The following is a 15074-nucleotide window of genomic DNA, read 5'->3' as shown; positions in this document are numbered from 1 at the left end:
ACTTGTGAGATAAAAATAACAGCAGAATTTCCATTTTGCTTTATAAAAGTTGACTTTCCAGAAGTGCCACAATGAGGACATCACTGAAATCTTCTTTCCTGCCTAGATTCTTATGTTAGACTTTCCCAAGAAGCATGCAAACATTACCACAGCGCAACATTAAGTCGTGCAAACATTTTAACAGTGGTCCAATTATCTATTGCTTTGTAATCATGTACCTCAAAACTCAGTGATGAAAAACAGCTGCCATTTTATTATGCTCATAGTTGGGTGGATCAGGAATTGAGACCAGGCACGGCTGGGGAAGGGTCACCTTGGCTATACAAAGCTTCAGTTGGATTGACTTGAATACCCAGAGACGCCTGGGACAGCTCGATTGGGGGTTACTCCGGGGCCATGGTTCTACTATATTTGGTGTCTGCTGGGGCTAGAATATCTCTTTCACTCCTGTGTTGGTGTCTAAGCTGGGAAGGTGAGAATGGCTGGGAATTGGCCAGCACTGTGCTCTTTTCATACCTCCTCCTCATGACTAGCTTGAGCTTCCTCACAACATGATGATCTTGGGGTACCTACAGTTGTTACAAGGTGGCTGCTTCCAAGAAGCTTAACTGAGAGCTAAGAGGCTAATCAGTCTACTCCCAGAACCGGTACAGCATCAGTTCATGCGTGCAAAGTCACTTCAGTTGTATCCAACTCTTTTCGACACTATGGATCATAGCCTGCCAGGCTCCTCTGTCCATGGGATTATCCAGGCAAGAATCCTGGAGTGTGTTGCCATGCCCTCCTCCAATTCATCTCTGCTCTACTGGTCAAAGCAATCAGAGGTCCTAACCAGAGTTCAAGGGGTGAAGAGAGAGATTCTATGTCCAGACAGGGGAGTGACAGGGTCACATCATGAAACGCACACGCCTGGGAAGCATTGTGGCAGCTCTCTTTGGAAAACACAATCTACCATGAACAGAAATTCCAAAGTGATGGCCCTTAGTCTGGAATGCACCTCCCTGAGTGATGACTGTCTGAGTGTCTATTATATCCCAGTGGACAACCAGCAATTGATAAGCCTGGAGCAGAGCAAGTTTAGCAAAGCCCTCTCTCCTTGTAGGAATGGCAAGCAGTTGACAGCAGGCAGTGGGGAGAAGGGCTGATAAAGAATTTCATTCACAGTGCTCTTTCGTTCTTTACATCTCACTTGATCTTGAGCTTCAGTATGGAGAAAACTGAGGCAAGGGTTCTCCCCAGGGAGTTTGAGGATTTCTTATTTGATAAGTTACCAAAAATGTCTGATTCAAATCTTGGGTTTATCAACTATTCATTGTGTGACCTTGGCCAAATCAGTTAACATCATTTTTCTCCTTGGAAAAATCGGAATAATAATTGTTCCTCCTCTTTGAGTTCTGTAAGAATGAGGCACTGATAGATGTTGAACAGTTTTCCTTGGAAAATAACCAGGAACTGTCTCCACTACATGGGTCAAGATAAAGGTCTTGGAGCCTGAACCTAGGGAAGAAACAGTTCCTTGCCAAGAAACAATTTGCATCTTCCTTCATGATGATGTACCCAAGTGCCTCGCTGAAGGGGATGTAAGCACAATGTAACTTTTCCAGGGAGATCAGCAGTGTGGCCACTGCAACCTTGGCAAGAAACCCTTCAATGATCCCTCTCATCATATAACATATATATATATGTTTTTTTTTTTTTGCAGGTCAGGCGTTTTCAAAGTGTGGCCCAGGACCACCACCAGCAGCAGTTAGCTGAGAATTTGTTAGAAAGAACAATTATTAGGTTCCACAACAGACCTACTGAATCAGAAGCAGTGAGACCCACATCCTGGTACCTCTGTTTTGACAAAAGCTGCAGGCGACTCTGTGAGCACTTAAGTTTGAGAAACGTTGCTCCAGGAATATGTAACATGATACCTTGGGGTCAATTAGGGTTCTAGATATACTAGTCTTTCTCAGTGAAAAAGAAGAAAAACGGAGTCTGTACAGAAAGAAGCTTAATGAATCGGTTTTTTGTTTTGTTTTGTCTTTTGTTTTCGTTTTCTAAAAAAGTGTAATCATTACCTTTCCTGGTGAATTTCATATCCTTTTCGTCAATGGAAGAAGACACTGGGAATGACCGGGTTTCTTCTACCTTAGGCCCGCAGTGCGGGATGGAGATACGGGAGAGAGTTCCTACAGGGGTTTGGGAGGAGGGACTGATGACAATTTTTCGTGGTTGACTAAGTTTTTTAAAAAGCCACTTCCAAGGGCACATCAACCAGTCAGCGGAGGCACTTGTTCCAGCAGGAGGTGGGAGGTGGGGGCGGGGTGGAGCGTGGGGAGGAGCGACACGCGCAGCTCGGGGACTCGGGGCCTTCCGTGAGTCGCCGTGCGTCCCTGGACCCGCCACCCAAACGCACCCCGCGACCCGGCCATCCGCACCCCCCGGGACCACCTTCCGCTGCAGGCTGTTGGGGATTCCCCCGGACCGGTCCGGCCAGGCGGGTTCCCCAGTCTCAGCGCGAACTGCCCGCCCCCCTTCCGCGTCTCCGCCCCTCGCCGGGGCCGCCGGGCGCCGAGGGAGGCAAGGGTGCCACGGCTGGAAAATGAGCGGTGCCCGGAGGGTGCCCCGCAGCTGCAGGTAACGCGCGCCAGCCCCCGGCCCGAGAGGGCACCGCACACGCGCCCCGTCCACGCGTGGCGACCACGCTGCGCCCACTCGCAGGCTTGCGCCCAAGCGGGTCCCGGGGCGTCCTGGCGTCGGGGCGCAGGGTGGCGGGGGCGCGGCCGGCTCCGGGGGGCGGCACTAACGCTCGCCGCTTGTCCCCCAGCGCAGTTCGCGCGGCTGTTCCCGGGAGCGGCGGGAGGCGGCGGCGGCTGCTGTGAGTGGGGTCACGCGGCGGGCGCCGGATGCCTCCGAAGATGGAGAAGTTTCTGCAGATCGCGCCTCACTCTCTGGCCATCGTCCTGGGCCCGGCCGACGGGCCGGCGGGGCAGAGGTCCGAGGCCGCCCGGCCCGCGTCTCCGGCCGGGCCCCAACAGCTCTCCCGGCACCACATCGGCTACGAGATCTTCGCCGACTTCAAAGCCGAGAACATGCAGCACTTCTGGAACAAGAAGGTCACGGCCGCGGTGGCCGAGACGTTCTTCCTGGGCTGGATCGACGAGCAGGTTCTGCTGATCCAGGGCAAGGAGGAGCATCTGGAGGCGCTGCGCGAGGGCTGGTCGCGCCGGGCGCTGCGGCCGCCCTCGGGCTTCCACATCCGCTGCCTCGGTGAGTCCGGCCGCCGGGCGCCCCGTCCCGTCCCGCCGGTCGAGTCCGGTGCCGTAGCGCCGGGGACCTCTCCCCGCCCTGCCCGAGCCGGTGCGCAGGCCGGGCTCCCCCGGGCGCCCGCGCCTCTCTCCACCCCCGCGCCGCGCCGGGGGAGGGGCCGGCGGCCTGGGCGCGCGCGGGACAGGGGAGCTTCCTGGCACCGAAACCCCGGGAGCAGTACCTCTGCGCGCACTGCGCTCCTGGCCGGCCGGCGGGAGCCTCCCTGGCGGCACCTGCGGGGCGGTGCCTGGGGCCGATCAGGTGGGCGGCGGCGCGGGAGGCTCGGCGGGTGCTCGGCCGCTCCGGGTCTGCCGGGTTTCCACTTCTGCGCTCGGCTGTGGCCGCGGGCGCGCGTGCGGACGAGGGAGAGGTGGAGACAGACGGCGCCCAGGTAGCTTCGGGCGGCAGCGGGCTCAGCCGCGGGAGACGGCGGCTCCCGGTCCAGGTGCGCAGGCGCCCCCGGGTGCATCCTGTCCGGGGACCGGGACCCTGCCGCTCCGCGCCACCTCCGGCTGCCTCTGCATGGCGGGAGGAGGGTGGGGGGGGGTGGGGGCGCGTCCCTCCCGGGGTGGGTTGACTTTTAAGCGTCGGTGTTTCTGTGCACGACTGAGCTGTGTAGATTTCGTTGCCGCCCATACATCTTTCAAGTCATTTTGTGAGTTTGAAGGTAGGAAGAGACACGAGGACCAGAGAAAAAAGTTTGATCCTCAACAAAAGAGAAAGCAGTGTCCGGAAAGAGCCCGCAAGGTGCTGTTCACTGCTGCATTTCTAGCGCGTCTCGATCTGCTGATTATTTCTTAAATTGCATTACTTTTTCTTAACCCAGTCTGCATCTCTTTTAGACTATACTGTTTATTTTTGTACTTTAGGCTCAGTGGCTCAAAACGGATATAGTAAATAGTAATGTTTTGTGAAACGATTTCGGGAGAGAAACCATTCTTCTAGTCCCAAGGTTTAGAAATTCTTTTGTGACATTTTGGGAGGAGGTCAAGAGTTCAAACGCTAAAAGACGGTGAAGCGGCTCTTTTCGATAGCCAGGGTTGCTACACTACCTTCTGCTGAAAGCAGAACTTTTTACCTGCTAACGTGCCTACCTCTACGCGGATGGCAAATTTATAGCATTTTTTGTTTTGTTGTGTTTTGTCAATTTTCGAATAGCAGAGATCTTTGCAAAACTTTCTTTAAATCGAGCAGACAAAAAACTAGTAAAGCTTGCCTCTTGTGTGTTTTACAACCTGTGTTGAAATTTCGAAAGGTGCCTTCACTTTCTTTTTTGACGTTAGCAGAAACCTCAATGGAGTCCCTGTAATTAAGCTGCCTTAGTAAAAGGCCAAGATTAATATCTCTGAGATTTCATCTGTTCTACTGTAGAACGGCAACACACTAGGAGGTAAGAATATATGTAATCATTTTTAGGCACTGCAGAGATTGCATTTCAATAGTTTTTAACCTTGACTTCATACTTATTCTTTACTTTCTATTTTGGAAAGTTTCAAACTATGCAAAACTGGTACAGTGGTTCTCTCCCTCTCCCCTTCTTTGCCAGGATATTCCAAGACCTTGAGTAGATGCCTGCAACCTCAGATGACTCTATATGTTAATATTGTTTTTTCCTATACCTTCATACCTATGATAAAATTTAATTTTAAAATTTCTTACAGTAAGAGAATATTTGAATTGCTAGCATCATTTCTCTCCTGCTTTGGGGCCATTGTTTAGTAAAGTAATGGTTGCATGGACACAAACACTGCAATACCACCACTGTTGAAGTGATGCTGGCAGGGCGACTGCTAAATGGCTAATGGGCAGACAGGTAACCTGTGCATTGTGGATTCGCTGGGCCAAGGGAGGATTTACATCCCAGGATAGGGTGGGATGGGGGAGTGAGTTCATGAAGCTACTCAAAATGGTGCCCAAGGTAAAACGTATGAATTGTTTGTTTCTGGAATTTTCCATTTAATATTTTTGGATCTCAGTGGACTGCAGGTAACAAACTGCAGAAGCAAAACCTTGATAAGGGTTTTGCTTATAATCAAAAATGCTATATTGAACTCCTATGAACCCATTATCCGGCTTCAGAACTTACCAGTATATGACCAATCTCATTCCATCTTTAAATTTCTCCCACTGTTTGAAATCCCAGCTATTATAACAATAGCGTTTGATTTGTAAATATTTCGGTTGTTTGCATTATTTTTCATTTTAGCAGAATTGGTGAGCTTATGGGAATTGGTAATTTGTCATATCAAGCAAAGAGAACTATTTTGGCATTTTAAGGGTTACAGATTGCTGTGGTTCATTGACTGTAGCCTGTTGCCTTGGTGTCTTGAACTGTCTCAAGCTCACTGGCAGCTGGCAGGTAGAGTAGCTGCACTGGCTCAGCCCTTACCTCAGTAGCATGATGGCCAGCACGCAGAGCACCTCCTAAAACCCGCAGCAGACCAAGGAGCGTGAGTGATGTCTTCTGGGATCCAGGTGATTGGCTCTGGTGAAGTGCTTGGGGATTCAGTAACAATGGTAAGATATTGAATTGTTTCTGACGGTTCACCTCCTGTAAAACTTCTCTCAGGGAACCTCTGTGTTGGCTGCAAGGCTTCCTAATTTTTTGGTGGAAGATCTTTTATTGAGCTTTGAAACTCCAAAGTCCAGAAGCCCCTGATGACTGGCTCACAACCTTTTACTCTGAGGCACAGTATATATGTGGATAGGTTCATGCACTCAAAAATACAAGAAACAAAACCTCAGCCATGGATGTGTACTCAGAGGGAACCTAGCTGTAAATCTGGAAAGAGTGAGTGCCGTTCTCATAGGCACTCCGTCTAATTTATATGCAAAAGCAGAGTTGATCATTATCTGTGAGACTTTATTATTAGTAATGCATTTCTGCATGATAACTTTCAGTGGATCCCTTAGACCGACTACCTATATTATCAGGTGCTTTTATGTGGTTTTGTGATTTTCCCTGATTATTTTGTGGGTATGAGACAGCCACAAAACCAGACAGAGAGGAGCCTTCCGGAGGGCATCGTATTTCCTCTTGTTGAACTTGAATTAAATTCATCAGTCACAAGTAGTCCTCTTAAATAACTGGTAGGCAAATGCCAGTTTGCATTTTATTCTACCTATGGTTAATAATTATTCACAAAATTTGGTTGTTTTCCAGGTAGTCTCTGAGAGCTCATTTCTAGGTTGCGGTAATAAAATTGTTCTGTTAGATCCTCCCAGTGACGAAAGGGGAAGATTGCTTTTGTTCCATCTCAGAGTACCCTTCTCCTCATGGGGTGTGTGTGTGTGCGCACGCGCACGTGTGCACATACGCATTAACCCATGGACAAGAAGTCTGCCCAGGCCCTCTTTTTTGGCTGGGCCCCAGCGCTGGTGAGGCAAGCCTACACTTTCACCGCAGGATTGAAAACAATCTGGTCTTGCTTTGTAACTTGAAACATGCGTCTTGAAGTTGCCAGCAATTCCACATTACTTTTGCCTGTAATTCCAAAAGTACACTTTTCAGGTTGAGGTTCAACAAGGAGGAGATGACTATGGATTCAGTAAGAAGCGAGGAATTAAGGAACTCAAAGGAAAAGTAGTTTTGATTTGGGATATTCAAACCCACTGCTTAGAAATGACCTACTTTGGACATGGAGAGAATAAAAATTCAGACTTTTGATTTCCGGGGCCCTCCAAAGGAAGGTGTAGGAAGAAACCAGCAGTGTTTTAAAGTTGTGCCGTGTACTTTAACACTCAGTTGGACGCCTGACTTGTTCCCTGAGTGACTGCTAGTCCCCGGCTCCGTGTCCTTCTGGAGGTTATGAAGACTGATGAAGGCTGCCGTCTTTGTAGAGATGCTGACTCTGGAACTGGGCACGTGCGGAGGCCTCTGAGCTCAGGGAGTGAGGAGCAGTTACTTCTTCCTGGTGGCCTGGGAGAGGGGTTCCTGGGGAAGAGGCTTGCCCTGAGCCTGGTACAGGGCTTCCTTCAGATCAGGACAGCTCTCCCACCTGGGCAGGAGCATAAGCGGTCACTGGATGGAGGAATCCCAGATGTGTTTGGGGGCTGGCTGGCTGGGGAGTAGGGGGACAGCAATGTGATCAGACAGCGGAAAGGGGGGCTTGGGCCAGAGGTGCCCACTGAGAAGCCCTGGTAGCTTCTGAGCAGGGAGAGGGAATGACGGGGTTTGATCTTCAGTATCCTGAGAATTCTGGGGCAGGGGAGGGGAGTGGGCCCAGGTACAGCAGCTGAAAGTCTATTGAAAGAGCGGTGGGGAGAGGTGGTGGGCGCTGTGAGGGAGTGTTTGTTCTCCTGCGGTCCCTTCCCGCGGTCGGGGGTTACTGTGCTTTGGAACATAGCGCTGTAGCCTGGTTGAGTTTGGAGGGCCTTCCAGCCTCCCCGAAGCCCCAGAGGTCCTTGTGAGGCCCCTGTGGGGAGCCCAGATGTTTCTCCCTCCTGGGGCTCCTGGGGTTTCCCAGCTGTCAGCCTGATTCAGATCCGACCATCTCCATTGATGCTCCTAACTTCAGATCTGAGGGACCGTGGCCCCTCCAGTGGCTCTTTATACTTAGATATTATATTTTATTTTATATAGTATTATATAGAGTCGTGTCCAATTCTTTGAGACCCCATGGACTGTAGCCCACCAGGCTCCTTTGTCCATGGGATTCTCCAGGCAAGAATACTGGAGTGGGTAGCCATTCCCTTCTCCAGAGGATCTTCCCAACCCAGGGATCGAGCTTGAGTCTCCTGCACTGCAGGCAATTCTTTACCATCTGAGCCACCAGGGAAGCTCCCTATAAATATATATTTATATGATTATATAAATATGAATAAATAAAGGTATATAAATTGAATCATATTATACTTTGTGTGTATGCTCACTTGCTCAGTCATGTCTGACTCTTTGTGATCCCAGGGACTGTAGCCCATGAGGATTCTTCAGGCAAAAATACTCCAGTGGGCTGCCATTTCCTTCTCCAAGGGGTCTTCTTGACCCAGGGACTGAACCTGTTTCTCTGGTCCCTCCTGCATTGGCAGGCTAGTTCTTTACCACTGTGCCACCTGAGAAGTCCATATTATAACTTTATCCTTAATCCCTAGATATTAACTTAGTTAGGACCAAACATACTTTTTAGCCTTTAAATCAGAACTTATATTTTACATTATAAAATTTTTAGCTGTTGTATCCCTGAAACTCACATAATATTATACGTCAGCTATAGTTCAATAAAAAAAAGGAAAATTGTTTAGAACATAAGGGCATCAAGCATTTCTTCTATTCCAACATCTTTATTGGTTTTTTTCAAAGAGAGTTGCTCTCTTAAAGTGGCTTTTCTGAGTAGTAACTTTAAGACAATTGTTTTAAAAGGATACACTTCAAAAGAATTTGTATATATCCCAACCAAAAGCTGATTTATTTAAGTCAACTTAAAATTGAATAATATGCCTAGGCTCATGTCTGGAATTGCCAAATGAGTGTTATAAAGCTTTTGGAATTTAAGGTACCGAGTCATTCAACAACTGAAGAACCTCCTCCTATCTCCTAGGATTTGTTCTGGGAATTGAAGTAGAGAATAGGTCAGACAAAGCCCTTGTACTTTTGGATATTCCATTCTAAGGGGGCAACAGAAATTTTAAAAATTAAACAAGAAGTAAGAATTTCAGAGTGTTTTAAGGGCTTTAAAAATTAAGCAGGTGAGGACTTCTCTGGCAGTCCAGTGGTTAAGACTCTGAGCTTCCACTGTCAGGATTTCAGGTTTGATCCATGGTTGGGGAACTAACATCCCAGATGCTGTAAAAAACAAAAACAAAAACAGGTGATAGAGAGGGACAGGGAAACATGAGATGATAACTAACATTTATTGATCATTTACTATTTCATAAATGCTTTATTTCTGTTCGCTATTTAGGTATCATTATTTTACCCGTTTTACTGTTGAGAACACTGAGGAATAGCAGGACAAGTGCTTCTCCAAGGACACCTAGTTAGTAAGAGAGAGAGCTGGGGTCTGATCCCAGGCAGCATGTGGCTGCTAAGTCACTTCAGTCGTGTCCGACTCTGTGCGACCCCATAGAAGGCAGCCCACCAGGCTCCCCTGTCCCTGGGATTCTCCAGGCAAGAACACTGGAGTGGGTTGCCATTTCCTTCTCCAATGCATGAAAGTGAAAAGTGAAAGTGAAGTCACTCAGTTGTATCCGACTCGTAGCGACCCCGTGGACTGCAGCCTACCAGGCTCCTCCGTCTGTAGGATTTTCTAGGCAAGAGTACTGGAGTGGGGTGCCATTGCCTCCTCCGTCCAGGCAGCATAAGTTTTGCTTGTTTTCTTTTTCTGTTTGGTTATACAGATAAGATTCAAGTTCAGGTTGCCGGCCCCCAATACACACTCTCCTAGCAGTTTAGGGTTCCAGGTAGCCCAGAGGCCACAGGTTTGCTTGGAGGTGGCTGAGACCACACAGGGAAAAGGGAAACCAGCGCTGGTCCAGAATGCTGCGAGAGACCATCACGATTGAGCTTCCTTTAAGCCTAACAGTTCGGTCCATTGCTTTGTGTGGTTAATGATCTTTCTGTGGGGCTCACTCACAGGAGGGCAGATTCTTCATTTTCTGCCGAAAGCCACATTCCCCGCCAGGGCTTTGACTGACAGCTCAATAATACCTCTTGTTTTGAGTAGCACTTGAATGATGGATGAGGTGGCGGCCAGTGGTGGAGGAGCAGATGAAAATCAGCTTGAATGCCGGAGGGACAGAAAGGAAAGCCCTTGAGGCTGATGCTTGTTGAGCCAGCCAGAGAATGGAAGGTGTGACCGGAGATGAGGTCAGAGGGGCTGGCCGATGCCAGGTCATATGGGGCCTCTTGGTATTTTATTCTATGGTGACAAGGTTTTGAGCATCCAGTATAGTTAGGACACTGGGTTGGGGTCTGTAGAATATCCAGAAAAGCGTCAGACAGGAGACCCTCCAGCTTACCTCCCATATTAAAATCTCACTGTTAGGTCTAGACAGTGAACAAGGATGTATTTCAACTTTCATTAATTTCTAGCTAGTCGTAAAGATATTTTTATGAATTACCTCACTCTGGCTCGAAGAAATTTTCAGTAAAGGTGTGCCAGTTTCATCGTAATGAAGTGTTTAGAGTGAACTTCTAAGACTCAAGGCCTTGTGATAACTGTTGTAATTTAGATTACACTGACGTGGGAGGATACAGCTGTGGATATTTTGATATCAGTCTCTCTTGACACAGAAGCGTGATCTTGGACAGGGTCAAAGGTCAGAATTAGCGGTATCTCTTTAAAGAATTTGATAAATGATTTGGGTCAAGAGGTACAGGGAATTTATCAGAGCCTTTGGGGGTGTAAGTCTCCCAGGGAGGCAGACCCAGGTAGCTGTGAGAGTCCGCAGGATGGTGGTAGGCACCCCGTGGCATGGCCCCCTGGGCTTGAGATATTCTTTTGATATTAATGCAATGAAACAGACCTCCCTACTGTTGATGTGACTCTTACGGCTCAACACACACAGTAAAATTCTTCCTCTCCCTTAATTTCCTGGGAAGGCCCTATGCTTGAATTTTCTGTGAGAGCCCATCTGTGGATGTAAAATGGCATGTCTCTGAAACAGGGATGTCACCTCCTCTTCCCAACACCAAACACGCAGGGGAGGCTTTAAAGTCCCCTGGTCTGCGTGGATGCCAGCTGTTTAATAGTAAGTCCAAAATAACCCCCTTCTCACAAAGCCACGGGTCTCTGGAGGTCCCAAAAGGCTTACCAGTGTCTCTTAGCTGTGGACCCAGTTTGGCAGGATTGCACCTTCTGACCGCCTGCGATCGCTGTGGCCTCTGTCTTCACGGTGAGGCCGCTGGTGCTCAGAGGATGCGCTGGGATGCTGTGACTGCACCCCCTCTCACCATCTCCTTCCATCCCTGTCACCCTTCCCCTGACGCTGTTCAGACGCCCTCCTCCCCATGTCTTCTACTTTCTCTCCAGGTTTGGGCTACTTTTCCTTTTAAATCTTGCAATAACAGGTGATGTCTTCTCTGCCTTTCTACTTCAAAGGCCACATGCCCCCCCCCCCCACCCCCCCCACCCCAGCCAAGAGCCCCGTGCCCGAGTTTTTTAGAACCTGAAGTTCTCCTTATGTTACCATTTCCAGGACACCAGAGCTTCATCACCTGGTCTTCTAAAGAACGTTGTCTTTGGCAATTCCAGGCTCCTAATTTTCCTTGGAAGTGACCTTCATGAGTCAGGATAGTTTTCTGACACTTTCATGCTGAAAAAGAGGGGAAGAACTTCTATACATTTAATGTCTCCAAGGGGACACCATCCCAGATGTGATTTTCAAAATAAAATTTTATTTATTTATAGGTGTTCCCAAACCTGTGGGTCTCACCCCTTGAGGCTGTTTTCTGCTCTTGGGCAGGTCCTCTCTGCAGTTTTTTCCTGCCCATCTCACCAAGGCTAGGGGGAGCATTACAGGATCTAACCTGTATTCCTGCAGTAAAGGGTTTTTTTCTCTGCTATGTGGAAACATCTGTCCAGTCTGGCTAGTTCGTGTAGCTTTTTTGTTTTTCCTTTTTTTTCCTTCATGTTAGTTATTTTTTCTCTGCTTCTGGACAGAAAAATCAGACACTTTCTGGACTCCTCCAGAGGAGGCAAAAGGATGACACAGTCCAGTGAACACTGCTGTCCTTCTGGAAAGAAATTCCAAATCTTTATCTCATCAATTATAATCGTGTTTATGCCACGTGTGTGTGCATGCACACGCGCGCTCAGCCATGTCCTACTCTTTGCAACTTCATGGGCTGTAGCCCACCAGGCTCCTCTGTCCATGGGATTTTTTAGGCAAGAATACTGGCATGGGTTATCATTTCCTCCTCCAGGGGAATCTTCCCAACCCAGGAATCAAAATCTCATTCTGTTGTTACAATTCACCCAGATCTTCAAACAGTCTTCCTCCAAGATCTTCTCTTGGCCTCTAGGTTCTGATGGCTGGTCCTTTCCCCTTGGGTTCATTCTGTTTGGGTCTTGTTAATATCAGCTTGGGGAGATTTGGAAAGCCTGCTGACTTTACAGTCAATATACAATCGCAGGATACATAGATAATCCTTTCATTTTTGTTATTATGGGGGACAACTTTGTGACCAGCATACCTTGTCTAGGTTGATCACTTTCCTTTTATCAGAGTCCAGTTATTAGTTTGTAAAAAAAAAAAAAATGGCTTTGGGTTAGTAGACTGAAGTACTAATATAGGAAAATGAGAGCGGTACTTTAGAACCCGTGTCTCTGAACGTGCCAGATGATGGTGGTTACTCAAGCATCCTTCTCCTCTTTCCTGTATCTCGAACTTTTCCTCTTGCATCAGTACTAAAGAAGGACCATTTTAGAGGACGGTCTTTATGCTCTTTGCTCCTTCATTTTATTAAATGCTTACTTCAGAGTTGGAGAAGGGGTGAGTAGAGTAGGGAGGAGGAAAAGTCTGTTAATGTTCACTGTGGGTCAGGCATTGTTCTCAGCACTTTAATATAGTCTCATGTAACGTTGTGCTAATATTATTTCCATTCTATAGAAGAAGAAACAGATTCAGAGACTATTTATACGTACATGTTTAACACAAGTCCTTTCTCATCCTTTTCACCTTGAAATTTTTTCCCAAAATTAATACTGGAATATCTCTGCTTTTTGCTTGGTATATTGATTGCCACCTTTTTCTTTTCCGTCTTTTGTATGCTTTTATTTTAGTGTGTGTTTTATAAGCAGGGTATCGAGTTAGACTTTAAACCCAATATGAAATTTGTCTTTTTAGAAATAGTGAACCACTAACTGTATTGTAATAACATTTGTTTGCTCTTGCTTGAAACTTTTGTATGTCACATGGAAGGCCCTACAATGTCAGTTGTTTTTTTTTTTAACACAAATCATTTATGTTGAAATGAAGTAGTGCATTCTTTTTACAAATGAATTAAATACCTTCTTCGGTGCTTTGCTTTCAACCTTGTAACTAAAGCAGTAGCTATAACCAGCGGCCTAGTTATTCTGTAGCTTAGCTGAATCCCAAAATCTCTACCATCGACCCTAAGGAAGTAAAGCCAAGAGGGAGATAACCATAGCTGCTCCCATAAACCCTCCTCAGGGAGGGAACCAGTATAGACCTGGGTTAGTAAAATAGTCACTTCCTGGCTTAGAAACCCTCTTTGGACAGTGTTGATTTGGACCAGAGGCTGTGGAGGCTGCCCCTGCAGGATCAAGGCTCATAGGATGAGGAGGATACTTGGACAGGACACCAGTTAGCATTTGGTCCTGTCCAAACTGGCCATGAGACATTGGGTCCTCACCCAATGATCCTTGATACTTGGTCCTGTCCAAAACCATCTGTCATGGACTGGGTATGCTCACAAAAGTTTTGAGCAGGACCAAATGTCCTGCAAGGGTGGCCTTCATTTATTCTAAGGAGGCTACATCAGTGTCATTTGGAAACTGGACTGTTTTCTTTTGTTTAGCTTCTTTTTTTTTGAAAACTTGTCAGTTTATACTGTGCAAAGAGTCTTAGATCCAGGATCAAAAGCAGAAGGGTAAGGGATGTTGGATGTTACTGAGTTAAACTGGCTCGCAAGGTAAGCAGCAGGCTCAGGTAATTGTAGAGAGAGATTTTGAGGTGATACAAGAAAGAGTAGAAGCTTCTTGTAACAGAGGCGCATCTTCGGTTTGCGGAAGTCCATGAAGACAGAATTAGATGGAGACTGCTGATGGCGATAACACAGTGACATGTGACTGATGACTGTGGGGAAAAGGTTTAATTTGATGAACTTTTCCCCTCTTCTTTCAAAAATGAACACACTGCATATCTCTTTGACACTGTGAAAGAAACAAGGCTCAGAAAACCCCAAAGTTTCTTTCCTTTAAAAAAAAATTAAGTATAGTTGATTTACAGTGTTATGTGTTTTCTTAGAATAGTGTAAGTTTATCTTGTTTTCAAGTAGGTGACCACTCGTTATAACGTGGCTGCTGCTGCTGCTGAGTCACTTCAGTCGTGTCCGACTCTGTGCGACCCCATAGACGGCAGCCCACCAGGCTCCCCCGTCCCTGGGATTCTCCAGGCAAGAACACTGGAGTGGGTTGCCATTTCCTTCTCCAATGCATGAAAGTGAAAAGTGAAAGTGAAGCCGCTCAGTCGTGTTCAACTCTTAGTGACCCCATGGACTACAGCCCACCAGGCTCCTCCATCCATGGGATTTTCCAGGCAAGAGTAACTGGAGTGGGGTGCCGTTGCCTTCTCATAACGTGGCTAATAGTAAGAAATCCTAGATTCCGTAAAATCCAGCATTATCTAGCTATATTTGTGGTGAAAATATAAAAGCCAATTTAACCAGCAAATTTACATGCAATTTGAATAAGTAGGATTTTAAATTTCTATGTACTCAAACCAATGATTAGTTGATAAAGTTTTATTGTGTATAATGCCTTTTTAATGAGCCTAAATATTTGAATGACTTTAGATTTAATAACTATTAAAGTGCCATGCTGAAATAAGTATTACATTTTTTTAAATGACTTTTTTCTCTCCTCTCCCATTAAAAATTCTGGACATTTATTAGCAGAAGAGGGAAGGATTGGTTAAATGCTAACAGAACATACGTTGAAGTTATTTCTGAAGAGCAGTTTGATGTGAGTTGGTGAGTTCACATCATTTCAATGACTGTTTGTAAGACAGACTGTAAGAATGTAAATCTGGAGTGGCTGAATCCAAGGGTCAAGTGTATGATCTATTCAACAAATGCTTTTAATTTCAAGGGGAGGGAT

At 46.9% G+C, this 15074-nt stretch overlaps 1 protein-coding gene across 3 annotated transcripts in view; it reads left to right on the top strand.

Annotated features, from left to right (window-relative positions):
• The window catches only part of STOX2 (storkhead box 2), a 196520-nt gene continuing 183955 nt past the window's right edge, over positions 2510-15074 (top strand). For all 3 annotated transcript variants that reach the window (XM_018041957.1, XM_018041958.1, XM_018041959.1), the window contains exons 1-2: positions 2510-2622; positions 2813-3255. In XM_018041957.1, the coding sequence (XP_017897446.1) occupies positions 2892-3255 (364 nt within the window). In that variant the 5' untranslated portion in view covers positions 2510-2622; positions 2813-2891. The remainder of the gene's footprint in view (positions 2623-2812; positions 3256-15074) is intronic.

The sequence above is a fragment of the Capra hircus genome, chromosome 27 (genome assembly GCF_001704415.2).
Source record: "Capra hircus breed San Clemente chromosome 27, ASM170441v1, whole genome shotgun sequence".
NCBI lineage: Eukaryota > Metazoa > Chordata > Mammalia > Artiodactyla > Bovidae > Capra > Capra hircus.
This window is presented reverse-complemented; position numbering and strand designations above follow the sequence as displayed.